General features: G+C 37.1%; 2 protein-coding genes and 1 long non-coding RNA gene across 3 annotated transcripts; all 3 read right to left on the bottom strand.

The window, feature by feature from the left end:
• Nucleotides 1-202: 202 nt before the first annotated feature.
• Slob (Slowpoke binding protein) lies at nt 203-11,340 on the bottom strand. The gene is made up of 11 exons (XM_073088831.1): nt 11,094-11,340; nt 10,504-10,635; nt 9,184-9,313; nt 7,702-7,773; nt 6,432-6,534; nt 5,043-5,228; nt 4,083-4,264; nt 2,373-2,544; nt 1,957-2,073; nt 849-956; nt 203-245 (listed from the first exon to the last, which is right to left on the bottom strand). Exons 1-10 carry the CDS (start codon nt 11,338-11,340, stop codon nt 849-851), a joined length of 1,449 nt encoding a protein of 482 aa, XP_072944932.1. The 3' UTR covers nt 203-245.
• An 853-nt stretch (nt 11,341-12,193) lies between these two features.
• On the bottom strand, nt 12,194-22,654 carry LOC140753966 (mitochondrial 2-oxoglutarate/malate carrier protein-like). Its single transcript, XM_073088838.1, has 5 exons — nt 22,451-22,654; nt 21,661-21,879; nt 13,866-13,968; nt 12,840-12,961; nt 12,194-12,398 (listed from the first exon to the last, which is right to left on the bottom strand). The coding sequence occupies exons 1-5, from the start codon at nt 22,528-22,530 to the stop codon at nt 12,203-12,205; spliced, it is 720 nt and encodes a 239-aa protein (XP_072944939.1). The 5' UTR covers nt 22,531-22,654; the 3' UTR covers nt 12,194-12,202.
• Nucleotides 15,946-21,002, bottom strand: LOC140753993 (uncharacterized). The gene is made up of 2 exons (XR_012103619.1): nt 20,671-21,002; nt 15,946-16,324 (listed from the first exon to the last, which is right to left on the bottom strand). It is a non-coding gene; the product is annotated as an uncharacterized LOC140753993 (long non-coding RNA).
• Nucleotides 22,655-23,384: the final 730 nt, after the last annotated feature.

The following is a 23,384-nucleotide window of genomic DNA, read 5'->3' as shown; positions in this document are numbered from 1 at the left end:
TGCAGGTGAGTCACGCACACGGTCATAAGCCTGCGTGACAAGAAAATGCCGTTAAATATACGGAAAAAAGTATTACTTTAGAATCTAAATCTATGTACGAGATAGGAACAAGAAATGAAAAACATTTACAATTTCAATAACATTTACTTCTATAAGATACAGTATATATAAAATAACACGTGCAAATAACGTCACATTACCACTGCCACTCCTCCTTTAGGTCTAACTCTGCTGGATAATGCCTCCTGTAATGGAAAATACATTTATAATGGTTCCAAAACAAGTAAACTTTAACTATATGGTAATTCTGCTTTATAGAAGATATAAATCATTCGACACCTTTTCTTATCGTTTGTAATTGTTAAACTTTGTAGGAAACCTCAGGGTGTTTTCCGAGGTTGAGTGGAAGATCGAACCACATGGCCAACGACCCCGCGAAGAATTACGGTACGTGTGGTCGCATATAGGTGCACAGAAAATGGTATGGCGAGCATGCTCACCTGGGCAGAGCCCGACGGGGTTAACGCGGTAAGAGGAATCCCGTTGCGTTCCTTTAGTGATCTCTGAGTCTTCTACGTAGCGTTGAAAATGACCACCGGGGTATTAGTGCTGTATGAATCCCACATAAACCTGTATGACACTCACGGCACTGGGTAACTTTTATAGGTTTCTCCCTCATTGTAAAAAAGGATGTCTTTCCAAAAGTGATATGCGTTAAAGCTATACCACGGATGTGCGTCAAATTCTATAGAATTCCTTAATATTAATTTAGTGTAATTTTGGTTAATGAAAACCAAACAATCCTATTGACTATGGTGTATAGTGACAGTAAGAGTTGAAGTAGATACCTACAAGCATCTCGTGTTAGGCGGGGGAGCTGCCGCCGCGCCCGCCTGGCGCCGCGCCACCTCGCCCAGCAGCGACAGGCACGAGCGCGACAGCCGCTGGCTGAAGTTCTGTACACGACATACGAACTGTCACGTCTGCTGGACTTCTTGGTAGAAGGTTCTAGAATTCTTTGACAATTCTGTTCTACTATCGAAAATCTATTATTTTTTAATATAGAAGTAGCAGAAGAGCATGCAATCCTACCTGGCGGTAAGTGCCTACTGCCGCCCATGGACATATGTAATCAACCCCAGATAGGATTAGATATTCCTACCTGAGGTCGGGCACAGACGCGCTGCTGCCCCTAAATACTAAGCTGGAACGCCTCGGAAAAGTATGTCTCCATTATCATACCTTTCAAACCAGAAGACAGCAGCGCCTAACACTGCAGTTATGAGGCAGAAATAGATGTGGCGTTGGTACGAAGTCGAACCATAAAAGGTTCTACCACCTTCAGCTTGTGGTAGCATGTAGTATAACTCTTTGCTGTTCGTTAAGACTAGTGTGATATTTATATCTGCCCTACAGCAGCAGTGTAGCTATTATAAATATGCGATAAGTGATCACTTAACAAAAATATAACAAGTCGCGTGCTTAAAGGTAAAAGGGCCTATAGTTAAGGGTTAATAGGGATTTATGCTGAAAGGGCACATAAAAATTTTTTTTTTTTGAAATTATCTAAATATAATATGAAAAGTTTGAAATTATCTGAAACGTAAAAAAATTTTACGTTTCAGATAATTTCAAACCGAATGGCAAAAAAAAAAAATCTTATGTGCCCTTTCAGCATAAATCCCTATTAACCCTTAGCTATAGGCCCTTTTACCTTTAAGCACGCGAAGTAATACTCGATGGTTTTGTTAAGTAATAGAACCTTTTGTGGTTCAACTTAGGAGGTATCACCACCACACCTATTCTGCCTAATAACAGCAGTGTTAAGCGCTGCTGTGTTCTGGATTAAAGAGACATACTTACCCGACGCGTTCCAACTTAGTCCTCCTTTGTGATTTTTTGGTTAAGGTAGATACCCGAGGCGTTCCTTAGTCCCCCTTGGTGTACTTTGCTTACCGGTAAGCAGGATCCCTTCATTTCCCGAAGGTCTATTTTCCGGAACAGTTCGCTGATCAGCAGCTCGTGAAGACTCGGGGTGCGCGGTCCGAATATCAACTCGATTATTTCTACCACCTGGAAAATAGAAGCTAAATCTTGGCTACCTTCAAAAGAAATTAAAATTAACAATGTGAAATGGTGTAATACTTTTAAAATTTTATTGTTTAAAGGATGAATTTAGGTCTAACACTTAACGGTAATGTATTTGTCAAGGATGTCTGCTGTTTCCGTCTTAATACTCTATACAGAACACAACAGGGTAACTCTGCTGTCAAGTTACGAATTGTCGTGGCGGTAGGGTTCAGTCGAACCACGAAGAGTTATCGCACAAAATTAAATTTACTGAACAATCACCAAGTGAACTTGCAACTCACGTTCTGGTAGGCGGGCAGCAGATCAGGTAGCAGTGACAGATCGGTGTCGGTGCCGGCGCACATCTCGAACAGCACGTGCCCGAGGCCGATCGCCTCCGCGTGCTCCAGCGGCACCGAAGACAGCCACGAGCGCGGCCGGGCCGCTATCAGCGTGTTCTCGAGCCCGCATATCCTGGGTGAACGAGAGTTTATCATTATCATCTTCATTATCATACTTAGTAGCAGCAACGTTACTATGTTTAACTCCAACAATAGCATCTGCCGGGCCGCTATCAGCGTGTTCTCTAGCCCGCATAACCTGGGTACACGAGAATTTATCATCAATATTATCTTCAACATCAACACTAGGATCAACGTCATTATTTTCATCAACTCCAACAATAGCATCGCTATCACCTACTTTATTGTTATAAAATAAGTCTTCAACATCACAATCATCATCAGTAACAGCAACATGTTCATCAACACCAACAACAGCATCGCCGTCTTGGCCTCCATTATTATGAGCGGCAATAGCCACTTAACATTGGGTGGAATGTTTTGTTTTAATGTTTTTTACGTCTATATTAAAGAAAAAATATTTTCAATATTTTTACTATTATTATCATCATCAACGTCCTTTTCACATTAATCATCATCATCATTGACAACCCATTATTACTTCCCTACTAGTGACAGATTTCGTCTCATAATGCGAGTCATTTAGCCAGATTAATTAATTAACAATAAAAGGTTAATATATTGATCTTATAAGGAGGCAGTATGATTTAAGATTAAATATAACTAGTCTGATGTTTACAACGATTTATATATGTCGGAAGCAGCGTCGTAACAGTCTACGCTACCCACTAATACGATGAAAATCCTTGAAGATAGATTTGACACGTGTAATACCATCTGTGTACACAAATAAGAACAAGTGGAAAAGTGTACACAAATAAAAAGAAGTGGAAAGTGCCTCTTTGGAAAAAAGTGATACTAAGTTAAGATTACACGGAATCCATTATAAAATGCATGCATGCATTAGGTTGACAGCGTCACTTAACGATTAACCGTCGTAGAGTCAACTTACCCTGATGATGCTCCGTTTTGGAGCGAAACACGTGTTGGTGGTATGTATGGTGGTGTATATTTTTAATTTTTGCATCTGCACGCATCCTTTGAGGGAGGGAGGGTGGTACATACTGCATGGTTTAAAATATATACCATCATACATATTTGTAGCGGATTGTTGCGAAGTAGTTTTAATCTTAACTTAATAGCATGGATTTCAGCAAAGTTACGCCTGATACAATTAAGTATCTAAAAAGTGATACTTTCTACGTTTATATTGTCTGTGTATTTGAACTAAGTAATCTTAGAGATAGTTTACAATACAGCGTTTATTAAATGGATTTAACAAATATTCTACCGCCTTTACAGATGCCATCGCAGTATAAGATTTTTTGTCACAGTGGAAATATAGTTAAATTATCCACTTTTTTCTAACGCGATTAAAATGCTCCCCACTACCCCCGCGGCAGCGAGAAATCCATGCATGGTTTCCACAAGAAAAAAAACTGACCAAATGGTGTCGACGGTTTTTAGGTCATGACTTCTGCGCCCCCCTTTCCCCCCTCCCTTGGGACCGCGCCTGCACCTTTAAGGCACCCTTTACTTTACCTAACTAAGCGCTAAAAATATTTCAAATTCATTTCCACAAATACTAACCTCGCCACGCCATTCTGCACCATAATATTCCCGGAGTGCAGATGCCGGAAGGGCGGGAACCCCTTGTCCTTGAGGAACAGCAGCCCTTCGAGAATCTGGCGGCCGAACCTGGCCACCTGCCACGCTGGCAGCCCGGTCCCGGCGCTCCCGTACTTACGACTGTACTCGTCGCTCCAGGTACTCTAAAATGATATAAAAAAATACGTTATATTCGGTAAAAAAAGATAGAACCCTTTGTGGAGGCACGGAGGTACCACCGCCTCATCTATTGAAGTGTTATAACAAAAATGCTGAAAATTATTATTTACTGGTTTGAAGGGCGTGGTGAGGAAACACACATAGAATAGGCATTTCAACTTGGACCTCAAGAGCTACCTCTATAGACTTGTAGAGTAGCAACTATACTTTTTAACCATAAATTAACTAAGGTACCTTGAAGGTGGTAGAACCCCTTGTGGTTCGACTCCGGCGGCACCACCGCCACACCTATTTCTACCTAATAACAGCAGTGTTACGCGCTGCTGTGTTCCGGTTTGAAGGGTGTGGTAAGGGAGACAGACTTTTTCGAGGCGTTCCAGCTTAGTCCTCAGGGGTAGCGGCGCATCTGTGGCCGACCTCAGGTAGGAATATCTAATCCTATCTGGGGTTGATTACAAATGTCCATGGGCGGTAGTAGCTACTTACCATCAGGTGAACTGCATGCTCGCCTGCTACTTCTATATTATAAAAAAAAAAAACCTAAGGTATCTCTTTGAAGTTGAACACAGATGTTAGACTAATCATTACTTCATCATTTACTTTGAATGGACAGCCCGTCCTCGACTTCACTTTAAAAAAAACATCACAAAAGTTACTGACAAGTTGTAAAAGGGACTTTTTTGCAGTTTACGTTTACAAGATTAAAAGTAAGAGACACTTTGCCTACCTTTTTCTACTACTTTATCCTAGGAAATATCATACCTTATACAGGAGATCTTTTAGACTACCCCTGGCATTGAAGGGTAGGACGGCCAACGCGTGGCCATTGCAAAGTTCTAGGTCCAACACTGGGTATATGTAGGGATGGTGGAGCGCGCGAAACAGCTCCATGATCAGAGCTCGAGTCATCTCGTTCGGCTCTATAGGGCATTTTGTGGGTAACGGCATCTGGGGGAACAAGATTAATAAGTTAAAAACAAAGAAACGGCTAACGCCATAATCTAATTTTAATCTTCAGAAGGTGGTAGAACCCTTTGTGGTTCGACTCCGGCGGAACCACCGCTACACCTATTTCTGCCTCACAACAGCAGTGTTACGCGCTGCTGTGTTCTGGTTTTAAGGGTGTGGTAAGAGCGACATACTTTTCCGAGGCGTTCAAGCTTACTCCTCAAGGGTAGCGGCGCATCTGTCGCCGACCTCAGGAAGGAATATCTAATCTTATTTATATCATCCAAATTAGTATCTAAATAGCAATATTCTATAATTATATCTGAATTACAGGTAGAGAGCGGCCTACAGGTATTTCTGAAATCAGTAAATTACGCCAATGCAACTTGTACGGCTTGATGTGGAGTGATTAAATACTTCGGTCTCTGCGACTGTGTAACGTTCTTTATATAGCGATCCACTGATTAATAATAGCCGTGTATTGATTTCATGTAATAAAACAGTATTTAGTACCCGGAAGCGAAGTGTAATGCTTTTAGAGCCTATTTCATTCTTCAGCACACTAACAGCCTACAGCCTAAACGGCTTGATGGATTTTAAATTGGGGTGTCGTTGGATTCATATAAATTGTGAGAATGCCATTCTTTTTTTTCTTTTGTTTTATGTTATTTTTATTTTTTTGTCTCTTTCTATTATAGTATTTCATTTGTGTTGCAATTATTCGAATAAATGTTTCTTCTTTCTTCTTTCATAGGAAATGTTTTTAAGAAGTCGGGTCTTTTCTTTCCGTAATATTTTTACGTCGAACAAACTTTTTACGTCCTACACAGGTTTCTCTCCACTGGAAGTCTGGAGAGTAATCCACTGACTGATATATTATCTATTGACTAACTGCTATAATTCGACCAGGGATTTACTACCGCTACATCTATTTGTAATGTGAAGCTTAGGTTGCAGAAGTTTCATTGGAACAGTCTGGATACCTGCTGACTCACACAAAGCTGCCGTCTTAGTTCTTATGAATAGCAACGCATCTATGATCGGTTTCAGAACTCCGATTCTATATGAAGTATGAAGACACATGATCGATAGTAACTTACAATCAGGTGGACTGCATGCTCGTTGCAACTTAAATCCTATAAAAACGTCAATTATTCATCATCGTACGCTTAAGTCAATACTAGGATTACTCAAAATACTTACCAACGTGAGCAGTCTGTCAGTTTTAATGGAATTATCGTGCACTGCGAACCAATGCTTTGTGGAACGGAGTCCGATAGACGCCAGGGGTGATATCATATCGTATCTGAAAATACCAGACTAAACTTAATTAAGTAATAAGTAGCTATGGTTATGTGGTATATGGTGATAAGACCTTCCGCGGTGAAAGTCGATTAAGATATCGATTTTAATCATTGCCAGCCAAAAAGTCTATTCCATTTAATGGCTTAAAATCAACCAAGAAAATATCGTAATAGTCATCATCAATTGATTACTGTCTTATGGTTCCTCTCTAAATAAGAGGTTAATTGAAGTCGTCTACTCATCACATGTAGCTTGAAGGTATTAGAAATTAATTATCACTTGCTAAAACGGTGAAGGAAAACATCGTGCATACCTAAGAGATTTAGTCTCCAAGGTATGTGAAGTCTACCAAAACGCAGTTGGCCAGCGCGGTGGACTAGACTAGACCCGTGCCCCAGCAGCGGATAATAATGGGTCAATGAATATGAGAGCTTGAAGGTGGTAAAACCAATGTTCACTTTGGACCACCGCCACATCTTTTTCTAACTTTAAGCAGTACTACGTTTCGTTTTAGTTGGTATCTTGCACTATTATCAATGCACAAGGGTACCTTAGAGGTAAGTTCCAATTCCAATTCTATTTAGAGTTGATTACAAGTATCCATCGGCAGCAGTGAATCTAATTTATTATTAGACGAAATCAATTCGTTTTTCTCGTCGTTCTAATTCAACTTTGTAAACAAATACTTTTATATTATTTCATGACAATATTTGCATTTTACAATTAAAGTTAATCTCATAGATTAGTAAAGATTACTCACTCCTATCAAGAAAATGTACCCAGTTTTGAGAATTGAAATAGTTGCGTAAAGAAGTTTTGCCACGTCTCTGTGCTAAAATGTCCCAAAAATATTTAAAATGATTATTTATTTATTATGCAAATAACGCAGTATTAGTTATTTATTCGTAAATTTTCTGTAAAAATGTTTTTATTTGTCAAGAATTCAAAAAAGAAAACTTACTAATAAGCCATTTTTGGCCTCATTCAATTTCAAGGCGGCGAAGTATCTTTACTAATCTATGGTTAATCTGTTTACTTCTTTTCCGTATTTTCTCTTTTTGTGTAAAATAGATTGGAATCCCCACGGAGAAAGTCGCAGGTATCGGTATGAATGATTGTGTATATAAATCTAAACAAAATGAAATAGAAGAATCTTAATAATACTGACCTTGAAGTATGTGATAAATATTCCGAGCAGATTGCTAATGATACTGTATTCTCCATTGAAGTTTCATCGACCCTAGAACAGCCCATTCGAATATGAGAAATAAAAATTGAAGGCGCATAAATACTTATATCTATAATAGAAATATATCCGTGATGTATAGATGCTGATAAACAAAATATGCTTAAGTAATTTAAACACTCATTTACTATTCTTTTAAGATATGCAATAAATACATTTCATTTCATTTCATCTCACCTCATCTCATCTTATCTCATCTCATCTCATCTCATTTCATCTCATCTCATTTCATTTCATAAGAGAAATAAAATACCAAAACTTCGTTAATATTGCTAGTTTTGTTTTAGCAAACATTTTTAAAACAGTTTCTTGAAATTCTTCGTTGTATAGAATGTGAGGAAATTTACTAAAGTCGGGTCATTGTCAGGAAATCTCGTTATTGTTCTGGTAACCATACGTAACCCACGCCCACACTGATGTTAAAATGTCGTGTTTATTATCGTCTTGGCTATAAATGATACACGTGGGACATGGTACTCTGTCCTGATGTAAGGTTTAATAACAAATTGCTACTAATTAAAAGCTGTAACTAAAGTAAAGCTTTAATGGTGGTAGACACTCGTTCGACTCCGATGGCACCGCCGCGACACCTATTTGAGCCTAGTAACAGTAATGCTAAACCACAAAATAAAAACGAAATGTTGTGGCTAAACGCTGTTTATATGGTGTGGTAAGGTAGGCATCCCAGCGTAGTCCTCAGGAGTAGCGGCGCATCTGTGGTTGACCTTGTCTCGAATTGGTTAAAGATTTCAATGAGCGGCTGCAGCCACTTACCATCAGGTGGGATGTAGCTCGTCTGCTACTCTAATATTATATAAAGTTGGTCTGATATTTTTTTCCAGTTACTTATCAATCGCCACGTGATTTTAACTGGCATATAGCAAATTTTAAAACAATAACTAAAATACTTAGTACATAATGTAAGTGTAAACTTTAATTTCATTAAAATATATAGGTATTAAGATATACTTATACCTAATAAGGCAGAATGATTTCGGTAGTTTCAATTTATGGCTTATATTATTATGTTATATATTACATAAGTATAACTAATTTCTTAATGCAAAAACTGCACTAGATGTGAAATAAAGTGCTGAAGGAAAACAGGCAATTTCGAGCATTAACTTATTCAAAGAAATCATAAAAAATAAATACGCAGTTTCTTAGAACTCTTGAATATCTTAAACATCATAATAAAAAAATATACAAGGAATTTAAAAACTACTGACTGTTTTCTTTGCCACGTGCCAAAAATAAATAATAATCGATAATTCACGATACTATATACTATAAATAAGAAATCTACGGTGAAATTGCTAACCAATGTTATCATTATAACGTTTAAAAAAGTAAGATGCCATAGACTTTGCCTGTCCTCCGAGCATAGACAAAAAGAATACTCACTTCGGCGATGGCGTAGGTTCCGACGGCGACGATTTACCAGAGCTAGAACCCATGAAGGATTTATTGAACAACAACTTGGCCAACGAATCTATTTTCTGCGCCACGAGTGGTGTACGCTCTGAATTCTCCTCTAGAATGTAAATTGTCTTTATCGCACCTCGGTTAATGTGTAAACAGATACAAAAGTCATTATGAAGCTGTGTGTGTGAATGTTAATTCGAATTTGAATTTCGAAGATTTGTAGTGTGATTGTGATGTTTCATGATTGATTGATGTGTGTGTGAATGATGTTGAACTAATCAAACGCGCAAAACAATCACATTTAATGTTCTTATGTACAACAGAAGAAAACGTGATCTTAAACTGATTTAGGACTATACAAGTGATTTTTATTTTGGACTATACGTGAATGTACAATAAATACAATATCATGATCATATTGATGTCTAACCAATCGGATGACTATTGATCAGACTTTCAGTTTAAATGGTTTACCTTTAAACTACATAACAAAAACAAAAATATAACTAAAATCACGTTTCGAAGTTATTTTGTATTGTAAGATCATTGCTGTGTTACTTCATGATAGTAAACGTGTTGTTAGTTTCTAAGTTTTTTATTAGTAATTATTTGCATATGATATATGTGCAAACAATCAGATGAAAATCAATGAGACTTTCACTTTCATTGATAATATGCTATTATTTACAAACTGGGTGACAAGACACCGTGATTTTGAAGTGATTTTTGACTGTATTGTATTTGATTTCGTGCTGTATCGTTTTGATTGGCTACATTGATTGACTTCAACGTGCCCATTGATGATTGATCAGACCACATATAGGGAAATGATGTTCAACAATCAGATAGACATTGATGAGGCTTTCACACATAAAATACTATTACGATAAATCGTAAACTTAGAATTTGAATTGCATGATCATAATGTACGAAGATTCAAGTTCACTTTGAGAAATTGAGAATTTTGAATGTATGAGGCTACAATTTATATATTAATTTTAGTCGACGTATGAATGAATGATTTTCAGCCATCACATGGGCATTGGCGAGACTTCCACATGTAATTACATAGAAAAACATAAACTGTTTAAGAATTTGGAATATATTTTGCTACTTCATGATCACAATGATCGACGTATGAACGAAAAATGTTCAACCAATCAGACTAATGTTAATGCGACTTCCACATATAACTCAAAAACTGTTCATTGTATGAGAATTTTGAGGGTGACAACATGGTCGACGTATGTTCAGATGATGTTCAACCAATCAGACACATGAGACTTCCAATGCCGTTACCTAAGAAGCCGAGCAGTAAAGAGAAATCCATTCTAGCAAAGCCCCGTCTAAAAGGTATTGACAAAATAAAATCGAAGATACTTGATGTACGGTTGCACGAGGTTCCGTCTGCTTCATCTTGTTTCCCAGATTCTTCCAATGAGCAGTAAAAGAAAAAACACGACACTAATAATTTTGTTAGTAACAGTCTGTGAGATTTGATATGAGTTCGTGTTTTAAAAGTGTTCCGTTAGTTAAGTTAGTGATAGTTTAGTTATTTGATAGTAAACATTGAAGTATTTAAAAATATAAACTAAGTTTGTACGTATTTTAAAAGTAATGAGACTATTAGGTAAATCGTGTTAACTTGAGATCAAAAATTGGTATCTTAGTATTTGGAACCTAGTACTATTTTACAAATGATAAATATAGATAACATATAATAATTAAAAAACAATAAATATTCTAAAATTAGTAATAATTAATATCCAATAACTGAGGATTAGTCTTTAACAGATTAAATCTTAAAGTCCGTGTCATTGATATGAAGGGCAATTAAGATGGAAAACATATAATAATTAAAAGTTTGATTGATAGGACACTGAACATACCTTCACTGTCCTCTCGGTCGGTAGAAACGGAACGCATCCGAAACATATTTCGTTTGTTGGCAGCGGCTATGGACTCATGGTTGAGCTCGGCCGCTGACTGTGCCCTGCGGCACGCTCCACGGCGCTTCTTCTTCCTATAGCTGGTCCTCGGCCGCTCCTGATAGAACCTGTCATGTCCCGTCGTCGAAGACTCCCCTGGATCCCGCCCCTCACTATTCGCTTTCATATGCTGGTATATATTAAACATTGTGACTGTGATCAATCAGACATGCATTTCCATAGGCATATGCCAGCCCGGTTCACACTTATTTATCACTCGGGTATAAAAAGCACCGCATTCCTGTTTTGCCGATTTTGGTATCCTTTAATGGCATTACAGATTTCGCAGGCTTAGTGACGTTTAGTAAATCTGGAGACGACGTACATTAACCGAGCCCCGCGACGGAATATGTCAATAGTGGCTAATTGAAGACCTACAACTGAGGTAAAGCCGGCTGGCCACGCCTACTTGAGCTTGACTACATTTTGCTTCGTCTAACTAATGTCCAATACAATCACATATTTAATCCGTTTGGAAATCACTGACGCGGTAGTCACATCATTGATCATTAGTCCAAATCCCATAATACGGTATATTTTGCTTTGAGGCCACATCGACACGACTACACATTATGTAAATATAATTAGGTTAATCAGTATCTCGTACATTACATCTCGTCTCGACGTGTAATTAATCTTCACTGCTTCGATTTTGCTCTGATTTTGAAAATTAAAACTTCAAGCATGCGCGTAGCTAAGAATAGCTAAATACGAACCTCTTAATACGAATAGTCAAGGGTACTTTGAAAATTTTTGGCAGGGAAAAAAGTCCACCTGCCTTAGGAGTGACTAACTTAATGTAACCGAAATCTATTATATAATTATTCGACTCCGTGCGCTCTACCAAATGCACATTTATTTCGCTGTCCTCCTCAGAATTTCAATCCAATATGAAAATGAATATTTTTTTCGCCTATACTAAGATAGACCGGAATCGGTCCGCGGATCCGGACCCTCAAAACTTTCCCCTAATACATCCATGACCTCGCGTAATTTCATCACAATTCCTTTCACTTCGTTGAGCTATATTTATGTTTAAAGTATAGTTCATTGAGCTCCTCGACAACTAGAAACGCTGTGATGGTGTGTATGGCCATCCGGATGTAGTAGGGAACGAATCCCTTCCAGAAGTACCGCACGCCCTTTTGTTGGAGTATCTCTGAGAATATTTCTTTTTGCGTCACCCCGCTTCTCCGAACTTGGTATCTGAAATCAAATTTGCTAAGTTAATTGTCAACATTTTTATCATACTCAAGTAGTACCGAGCACGCAGTCCACCTAATAGTAAGTGGCTTCTGTCGCTTATGGACATCTGTGATCGACCCCAGAGAAGATAGATTCCTAACTGACGTGAGCCACAGACGCTTTGGTACCCCTGAGGACTTAGTTGGAACGCCTCGAATAGATTAACATTGCTCTCTTACCACACCTTTCAAAGCGGTACATAATAGTGCTTAACACTGCTGTTATTATGCCGAAATAGGACTGGCGGTATACCATCCGGAGTCGAAGCACATAGGCCTCTACCATTATAAATACGTTGCTATTATTCAGAGCTAAGTTAAGATGATAAAACCAGTTTTCAAACGAGAACACAGCTACACTTAACACCGCTGATATTAGGCAGAAAGAGGAGTGTAAGCATACCTGGTTTTAACCAGATCGATGGGTAGAGTGAGAATGGCGGTGAAGAAGCTGATTATCAACGAGGTGTACACGTGTAAAGCGAACCCTTTGGCCACCCGACGGTCGCGGATCATCTCTTGAGCCTGTTACAATGAAAATGAAATAAAAATTTCGAATTGTAATAATTAATTACTTTGTCGATTGTAAAAACTAGATGTAAATGGTTATCCCAAAATCCTAGACCGTTTGATGACATTTCTTACGCCCTATACCATATCGTATAATTAAAATTCTGTCACAATGTTATTTACCGTAGTCCTCCGAAACAGCTTTACCGATTTTCACCAAATTTTATATGCATATTCAGTAGGTCTGAGAATCGGCTACTATCTATTTTCATACCCCGAAGTGATAAGGGTTGTTCACCCTTATTTTTTTTTATTTATATGGCAACACAAAGTTTGCCGGGTCAGCTAGTATTTATAGATATTTTCAATTAGTTCTACCTAAAAGAAGATTTCAGATGGGTGGGTATGTTTTTTTATAATATAGAACTAGTAAACGAGCGTGCAGTCCTCCTGATGGTAAGTGGCTACTGCCGCGTAAGGTAAGGAAAATACATATCCGAGGCATTTCAACTAAGTCCAAAGGGGTAGCACCTCATTTGTGGACTAACTCGGCTACTCTAATCTTAGGTTGCGTTAATGACTAATGTCTATGGGCGAAAATGCCACTCACCATCAGGTGGTCAGCATGCTTGCTTGCTACTTCTATACTATATAACAAAATATGTGTTTATAGGATAACTAGTGGTGCCCGCGGCTTCGCCCGCAATCCAATATGAAACATTCCAAAATCAACAACTACTAACGAATTAAAAATTAATTAAAAAAACATTTTCCCACGGACTAAATTGTGAATCTAAACCATTCTCAAGTCCCCTTGGACACACACTACAAATTTCATCAAAATCAGTCCAGTCGTTTAGGAGGAGTTCAGTGACATACACACGCACATAAGAAATTTATATATAAAGATGTTCAGCACCTGTGCATAACTCCCGAGGTGGATGCTACTGACGAACACGGACCGGCTGAGAGTGAGTGTGCCGCCGCGCCACAGGGCGCCCACACCTTCTTCTTTCCATATCCTGTTCACATTGGAAAAGCCACGAAATTATCAGCTATATTGTTACAAAAATACCGTTGTAAGGGTACGTACTCACTAGGAACATCGCGTGTAATGTACATGGAGAAGAACGTTACAAACGTTATACTTGTAACGTATCGATGTCCTACCTGCATAGCTAATAAACTTTCAGAAGTTTTCAAAGGTATGTGAAGTTCACCAATACGCACTTGATCAGCGCGGTGGACTATGGCCTAATCCTTATCATTCAGAGAGGAGACCCGTGCCTAGAAATTATGATGATGAATGCGCTCAAAACGATATATCACAAATACCAACAAAAAACTTCAAATCAAATCCCAAATATTACATTACGTAACTTTTCCGATCAGTACCTAATCTATGGTTTCACATTTTAGCACATAATAATGATATCTTAAAGAATTAAAACATTTAACAAGCGGATGTTTTTGATTAGCTATTGTTTTAAAATTTCGTAAGGTCAGCATGTCCTGCATTTAATGTCTTCCCGTTCATTAATATTTTATAATACAGTATAATCTAATTTTAGATTACTACTGTCATAAATAATCTGCAAAGTATTAAGATATTCCTGAATTAAACACATCTCTAGTCACTCCTACGTACGTTGCCCCCTGAGAACTAAGCTGGAACGCCTCAATGTGTCTCTTTCTTAACCTTCTTCAAACCAGAACACAGCAGCGCTTAACATTGGTAATGTAAGGCAGAAATAGGCGTGACAAGAGTACCTGAAAGATGTTAAAACCAGCATGGTTATGCCGGAGAGATGCCACCGTCACACATATTTCTAGATTTTCTATCGTGAAGCAATTTTTTAATGGAAAGGTTTGGTTGCCTGCTGTCTTATACATACAAATAAAATTGGAGTGTCTGTTTTTAATATTGAAATAACCGTTTTTTACTACATGCATATAAATATACATACGGTACATTACATACACCAAAATAACATTTTTTACAATTTTTGTCTGTCTGTCTGTTTGTTTGTTCTGGCTATAAATCTCTGTAATGGATAGACCGAATTTGATACGACTTTTATTGGAAAGTAACTGATATAATAAGGAGTAACTTAGGCTACTTATATTTTGGAACTAGCTGTGCCCTGCGGTTTTACCCGCGTTCGATTAACTTTTTAACGCGGGTAAAACCGCAAGGCACAGTTAGTATCTTATATCTTGCAGAACCTGCAAATCGCGTGTACAGCGCCATGGTACCGCCTCGGATACACAGTGGGGTCACAAGGCTCCATGGGTCCGTCAGCCATCATGCGTACCAGCGCCACTTCAGACGGATTGCCAGCAAAACTGCCCGCTAAACCAGCTATCACACCGATCGACACCTTCTCTTGGGTTGACGGCTTCTTCCCGTACTGCCTAAATGTCTTTCCAATTTTCATTCAGGTTTATTTCGTTACTTTTCTAATATAAGAGTAGCAGACGAGCATGCAGTCCACCTGATGGTAAGCGGTTATTAGCGCCCATTAATGTTTGTAACCAACACCATAAACCTTTTACCTCAAGACGATAACAGATACCACCAAATACATTTTTTATAATGTGGAGTAGCAGACGAGCATGCAGTCCACCTGATGGTAAGTGGCTACTGCCGCCCATGGACATCTGCAATCAACCTCAAATAGGATTAGATATTCCTACCTGACGTTGGCTACAAATGCGCCGCTACTCCTGAGGACTAACTGGAACGGCTCGGAAAAGTATGTCTCCCTTACACCTTTCAAACCAGAACACAGCAGCGCTTAACACTGCTGTTATAAGGCATAAATAGGTGTGGCGGTGGTGCCGCCGGAGTCGAACCACAAAGGGATCTACCAGCTTCAAAAATACTTCCACTACTTCAAATTTCTATTTTTTTGTTAGGTTAAAAATTGGATTATTTGATTATAAATAACAGGCGTTACGAACGTATACTAAAGTAACAACATGAAATCAAACTCATCTTGAAGGTCTTGAAGTCATGTAATAATATAGTCACATAAACGGTACAGAGTAACGATATAACAATTATACGTAAGTAAGTTCACACTAGTGATTAGAAGTATTATAACTACACAAGTATCTCCGTTATTCGACTGCTCTTGCTGAAGTCTCCGACCAGAATGTCGCTCTCTGTTAATTCGAGCGCCGCCAAGGTGTCGTCCCCACTTCACCTACCCGCATCTGTTTTTAAACTGTAGTATCAAATGAGTCACTTATTACTTTAATGTAACGTTATAAAAATGTGTTATCGTTAATATCCAAGCTTCTTATTAACGACGATAACATTCGGCCGTCCTGCTCACACGTTCGTCCTCGATCGTGTATGGTCTGATGCAAGAGCTGCAAAAGAAAACCAGTTGTTTAATGCCTAAGTCCAGAAGAGTTACACATTTTCTTGTAATACCGACTCGCACGTAAGAGGCCCGAACTGTTTATCAAAAACATGGCTTAAACTATACGCATTTTCTTGCAATACCGACTCGCATGTAAAAGGCCCGAACTGTTGATCCGAACCAAGGCTTAAACTAGGTGATGTTCATATAGAATCACACTAGTTGTGTATTACCTAGGTTTTAAATCTGCCCCAACAGTGTTCACCACGGATTTCTGTTGCAGGCATAGTTCATAAGGACTCTTTACATAAATGTCATATGCGCGACAGGTATTGAAGCGAATGCATTAGACCATTGTTAAATAATAAAAAACACGGTTATAACTAGGTGATGTTCATATAGGATCACTCTAGTCATATATCACCGCAGTTTTTATACCTTGTTTACGATAACATTCGGCCAGTGCTCAACTCAAATTTACTCTAAAAATGCAATATTCACTTAATGTCTTCAAGGTACACGATGCCTTGGGTCAACCCAACCATATGCATCACCAAGAGACACCCGCGAACATCACACTGCTCGAGGCATCTGCACTAATCCATCTTAACTCCAGATAAATAAAAATCAAACCACAAAGTTTCCTACACCTACAGTAATGACGATTATTTATGCCTGGATTCTAAGTCCAATAGTTAAATCTCCAACAACTATTGATTCGATAAAGTTACGCATCAGAATAACGACGTTTATCTTATTAGTCCATTTCGGAATGCTCAACAACCTGTTCAATAACTGTTATACTGATAGATAGATAGATCTATAGTTGGCCACTAAATGAATCTGTGCAACTCAAGATACTATTATAACATTATTTTATTACTACTTAGTACTTCTTTTAATTATTACAATGTTATTTTATACAAATAGTTGCCTTTCCAACGTACGTCTTTTATCAACTGATGAAGCAGTATCAAAATAATAATATATCGTGAATATTTGAAATGAATGATATCAAAGTTAAAGACTAAATAATACACAATATAACACGTAATAAGTTGTATGAACCCAATTTTTTACGTTATTTATCACAAATTCAAATTATTTCTTTCAAAGTAGGGCCACATAACCCACTTTTGAAAGTCAGAAAGAAATTTCATTACATTAAATTGAATTTATATTCAGTTATAATAATACATACTATTACATGAATTCCAAAATTTAATTAATAAAGCAAAGGACACATGCGTTCACGTCAGCGACATACTTGTCAATTGTGTAATAAGCTTAACTACTTTACTTTTTTTTTTTTTTATTTCACCAAAAGTTTTAAATTAAGATTCCCATAAGGAAGTTATACTTTGGGCTATTTTACTGTAAAAGTTATGCATTATACTAAGGAAGATTTGCTAGACTTTACGCAAAACGTCGTTTTTAAAAAAAAAACAAATAATGTTATGGAAAGAATAAACACATTAAAATGGTCCGTTAATCTAAACGGAGTTTAAACAGACCTTGTCTTACATTGAGTTCCTCGGAAGCGGATTTTTTTTTCCCGTAGGTAGTTATCAAACGGATAGTGTTATTGAATACATACTCGTAAACTACCTACCAAGAAAAATGACTTCAGAAACCGGCCATTATTTAACTATACTTATTTGTGTCTACAACTGATAAAAGATTTTTTTTTTAAACACGCTTTTATTTTTGCCACGCTTTTATCAACTTGACCTGTATGTATGTAACGGAATATTTTTACCTACTTTGAACGGTTAGATTTATTTAAAAAAAATTGAAATACTTATGACATGACATGATTTTAATAATCTTGTCCAATTCTAATTTTGTCTCATCACGATCGTCAGATTTAAAACTATAACTGTTTTACATAACGTGTGGCTCCTTATCAATCACAACCTAAAATTTCTATGACCTGAAAAGGGTCTATTAAAGTTGATCATGATTTTATACCAGCCAGACAAACAAACAGTTAGTCAAACTATCTTATGATACACCTTATTACCGAACAATTCATATTCATTATATATTTTTCAAACGCTTCACCTGACTTTTATATAGTTTGTAATAAAAATTATATTAGTGCGTAATATCTGTATAGATTATATTAATATAATATGTATCATTTACAACCAACACTCTCAAGGAGACGCTCGATGTTTCTATAGAGAAAACCTAGACATGACGCAATTGTGAACCGTATGAAATTTATATGAAAAGTAAATTAATGTATAAGAAAACCCCATCGAAATATACCTATGCTTTTATTTGATTACATTATTAAACAACATTATTATTCATTTGGCTATGATATACATATAATAAAAATGAAATCTTCACGTGTTTACATCGAATATATTTGAAAAAGAAAAATTTTTGTATGTCGGTTTGTATGTTTGAAAATGCATTAAAACCAAAACTACGAAGTTGATGTCAAAAGTATACATTTTTTTTTAAACATTACATGACCAGGTAATGGAGAATTCCAAATTACCAACGTACTCCGTGATCTTGACAGAGAGCATTGTATAATTCAAATTATATTTTGAATCCACATGAACAAAGTCGCAGGCAAGACTCGTTTTAAAAATGCAATTCAAATTATATTCTGAATCCACATGAACAAAGTCGCAGGCAAGACTCGTTTTAAAAATGCAATTCAAATTATATTCTGAATCCACATGAACAAAGTCGCAGGCAAGACTCATTTTAAATATGGTATACAAAAGACTATCTAAATTTATGTAGGCTTCAGTGACAGTTTCTCACTTAATACGTATAATAACTTAATTGCTGTAACTTGTAAATAGAACTAAGCTCAAGTTATCAAAGCATCAATTTATTATTATTATTATTTTACTTAAAATAATTTATTCTCAATCCCATACAAAGTGGATCCCGTTTATCATTTCGTAAGTGGCTCACATAATTGATAATATCGATAGTCTAAGCGTCTCAACGTTTAAGGTACAAACTTCATTTACCAGTATTTGATAGTGCCCAATTTTCAAACCAAAAGGACGTGTAATGTGTCAAATTCAAATTCAAATTTAAAGGTTTAAAATTACGAGATGTAAAGAAATATTAATACAAAACGAAACGTTGCATACTAAATTTAAAATAGACATTTAATATTCTGTATAAGTGAGTCAGTCAGAAGTAAAATGGGAGATTGTTTTTTTATATATAATATTCCAAAGACCGCTGCGCATAAGTTTCTCAGTTTTCTTATAGATCATTAACTAATGTGCATTTATACTTTATGGGAGTCAAAACACAGTAGTACACAGTACTGCGTGAGTTCGCCTAGAATTGATGGAAAGCTAAATTTGGCAACGTACGTATGCTTCTTTCATAACAATTACGTATCAAGTATATGAAATCAAAAGGAAACTTTCATTGATTTATAAATGAAAATGTGAACAATGTAGATGTGAATGCAAGTTTATTTTTAAATATAGTCAATTAATATCCAAAAAAAAAAACAATAAACCTTCAACTCATTTACCATTTCCCTCGTGGGTACACTCAGCCACTCAATACCGTGGTCGTGATACTTATTTGCAGGCAGTTAAATATGTACCACGTAGATATTATACATTTCAAACAATTATGAATAATCAAAATTTTGCAACTTAATAAACGTGTCACTTATATCAAGTAGGTATACTGTACTCTGTAACTGCGTTCGTTGCTACCGCATAGTCCCTTCCATACAATAATAACAAACGCATATACGTAAACCCAGTTTGAAACATTAAAAGTTATCAAAAATAAATTCAAATCTAACCTGTATGCAATTTCTGGCGTACATTAGCCTATATTAACAACCATTAGGTTACCATATCTATAAAGTCTGACATTTAAGATTAAAGATCCTTAAAATATTTTCATAAGTACGTGTATTTCTATATATTTCAAAGTAGGTGTAACTTCAGAACAATTAGGATTTACTTTTTACACCACAGACTTTAACCAAATGGACAGATTTACCACAAGAACTGCCTTGCAAAATTACTTTTATACACTTCTTCACAGAAAATGCACTTATTTTGAAGTAAACACCTCAGTTTACAATGTTAACAAGTAATTTGATAAGAGTAAAGTTTGTTCACAAAATTTAAGTACTCGTATATCATTTTCAGAGGGTATTAACATTTCATTGAATTACTAGTCTCAATCTATCCATTTTCTTAATTCAAATGAGTTTGCCCTTACATCAACGACGTTTATCTACCCCCATTTTTACTTATTCTACCAAGATGAATTCACATATGACATAATAATGTTTTAACTCACGGTTTTTATTCCTGTGTCAAGTATGTTCGTACTTACGAATCGCCGTCCATGATTGTGAGCTGGTTCTTGTACACTTCTGATGAAATCAAACTCATCTTGAAGGTCTTGAAGTCATGTAATAATATAGTCACATAAACGGTACAGAGTAACGATATAACAATTATACGTAAGTAAGTTCACACTAGTGATTAGAAGTATTATAACTACACAAGTATCTCCGTTATTCGACTGCTCTTGCTGAAGTCTCCGACCAGAATGTCGCTCTCTGTTAATTCGAGCGCCGCCAAGGTGTCGTCCCCACTTCACCTACCCGCATCTGTTTTTAAACTGTAGTATCAAATGAGTCACTTATTACTTTAATGTAACGTTATAAAAATGTGTTATCGTTAATATCCAAGCTTCTTATTAACGACGATAACAAACATGTTTAATTTTGGCGGCATTTATTACATTATGAATACCCTTAGATAAGACTCAATTCGATACGACGAGCTCTGCGGCAAATTAAGCGCGACGTTGTGGGGTTTCCCTAATTTATTCTGGTTATTTCATTAATGGAATAAGATTGTCTGTACAGAAACCTTCAAAGATGTGTTCAATCAAGTAGGTTCAGTTAATTCATTTTCTGTGTGTATTTCACTTTTTATAAGACTGAAATAGCGCACGAGCATACCGTCCTGATGGTGAGTGGCTTTTGCCGCCCATGGACATCTGTAATCAACCCCAGATAGGAATAAATATTCCTACCTAAGGTCGGCCACAGATGCTCCGCTACCCCTGAGGACTAAACTAGAAGGCCTCGGAAAAGTATGTCTATGTATGTATGCCCATGTATGTATGCCCACGACTTGCATAAGTGCTAAGTCTCTCTTACCGCACCCTGCAAACCGGAACCCAACACCGCTTGACACTGTTGTTATTAGTCAGGAATAAATATGGTGGTGATGCCTCTATAGTAACCAGCATAACCACAAAGCCTTTCGATCATATACGCTTATCAAGGGACGCACACTTGTTTCCATTTACCTATGATACGAATCATACAGCCAGTTATAGACACCGAGGCGTGTGGTGGTGTTCGTAGCTTGCCGCATCAGCCCAGCGGTGAGGCCAGCGTACAAAGCCCGGAAACCCTGGCACCTGACCAGGCGCGAGGCGATGCTCAGCGTCGTGCACGAGCTGGGGAAGATCTGCATCCGGACCTTCACCACGTCGAGCGGGTGAACGGCGGATGTTGCCACCATGCTGATTGAGACGCTCCATTTTAGTGAGATTGAAGAATATTGTTAATGAGAATTAATGAAGTACACGAGCTCCTACGGATGCCACATACAAACGTAGGGCTACGTTACTAAATTATTAGTTAAAATATCGACTGCGCTTTTATATGTATTCCTAGATTTTAATATTTATTATTAAGTTAGTAATGTTAGGATTAAAACTACTTCGCACCAATCGTTATATCGTTATCGTGTGATGGTATATATTTTAAACCATGCAGTATGTACCACCTACCTACATGCGTGCAGATGCAAAAAATAGAAATATACACTACTTTACTAAAGACATGTGAAGGTATATAGGTATAGGTGAACTTGGTACTTGATAACAAAAAAAAACAATGATATTTTTTTTTTCTCTCTTTTCCATTTAATCTCAAAAACGGCTGGAATTTGGTCCAACTTTTACTGACAGTTAGCTGATCTTATAAGACTAACTTAGGCTACTTTTACTTTATTTTTTATAATTTAATATGTATACGCGAGTGAAACCGCGGCGCATAGTTCGTTTAATGTATAACCTCAATTGTATTTACCCAGCTACTCCTCCAATCGCCACCTTCGCAGCCCATGATATATTATGTTTTTGTGTTTTTTCGTCCGCAGGGACCTTCATTACGAACCAAAATATGAAAAACTCAACATTTTCGCTTATTGTTTTCGTTCATTAACACTTAAATTTAATTATAATTTATATTTAACGGAAAAGAAGAATTGACAAATAATGACAGAGGATAACATTCTTCGTCATTTATTAATAAGCCACAGACCAAATAAAAAAGATCTATTATAGATTAAAAGATTGTTGCAAATGAGCTTGCATTTCACCAGATGGTAGATGGTCACTGCCGCTCATGGACATCTGTCTTACTCTATATACTTGGTTATACTTGGAGCCGATCACTGACACCACTCTTGAGGACTAAGATGATGGCTTCGAGTCATCATCCTCACCCTTCCACTAAAATCCGGTTGTGACTATCCGGTTGTTGTAAATACTACCTTCTAAATCTTACAAATCGTAGATATAGGGCCATGCCTGTTACACTGCTCTAGAAGAACATCTGACAGGTTGGATGTCGATATATATAATTAAACGAGACCTAAAGCTATTGATTAGCAACGAAACGGTTGAACTACTGGGAATGAGCTCATTTTTGCCTGACACGTTCATAGCACGGACATGGTATGGTAAAGTGTAGTTGGCAGACTCCTTAAATTGTGAGTTTAACATAAAAATACGCCTTCTACACTCACACCCTATCCTAGCATGTCATGGGAGCCATGAACACATCCAAAGACGAATACATAGACATCCAGATCCAAAGACAAAACTAAATTTATCATTTCATATTTGTCTGGCCGGGGATCGCACTCGGAACCTTGTGGATGTCAGACGCCAAGCTTAATAATATTGCCAAAACTGCCCCACATAGGAGTAATTTAAAATCTATACGTTTGTCACCGGCC

This window comes from Epargyreus clarus, unplaced genomic scaffold (genome assembly GCF_041222505.1).
Source record: "Epargyreus clarus isolate Ecla_fem2 unplaced genomic scaffold, WU_Ecla_fem_2.2 ptg000027l, whole genome shotgun sequence".
Taxonomy (NCBI): domain Eukaryota; kingdom Metazoa; phylum Arthropoda; class Insecta; order Lepidoptera; family Hesperiidae; genus Epargyreus; species Epargyreus clarus.
The sequence above is the reverse complement of the archived record's forward strand: the minus strand, read 5'-3'. Positions and strand labels throughout refer to the sequence as shown.

Bases quoted from the DNA above. Each gene is read 5' to 3' on its own strand.
- Slob (XM_073088831.1), bottom strand. From the start codon at position 11,340: ATGTTTAATATATACCAGCATATGAAAGCGAATAGTGAGGGGCGGGAT. The intron at 10,636-11,093 runs GTATGTTCAGTG...GCTCATTGGAAG, and splicing joins CGACCGAGAGGACAGTGAAG to AATCTGGGAAACAAGATGAA. The intron at 6,535-7,701 runs GTCAGTATTATT...TGGTATTTTCAG, and splicing joins TATTTATCACATACTTCAAG to ATACGATATGATATCACCCC.
- LOC140753966 (XM_073088838.1), bottom strand. From the start codon at position 22,530: ATGAAGGTCCCTGCGGACGAAAAAACACAAAAACATAATATATCATGG. The intron at 21,880-22,450 runs GTAAATACAATT...CGTCTCAATCAG, and splicing joins GCGATTGGAGGAGTAGCTGG to CATGGTGGCAACATCCGCCG. The intron at 12,399-12,839 runs GTATGCTTACAC...ATTTGATTTCAG, and splicing joins ATCGATCTGGTTAAAACCAG to ATACCAAGTTCGGAGAAGCG.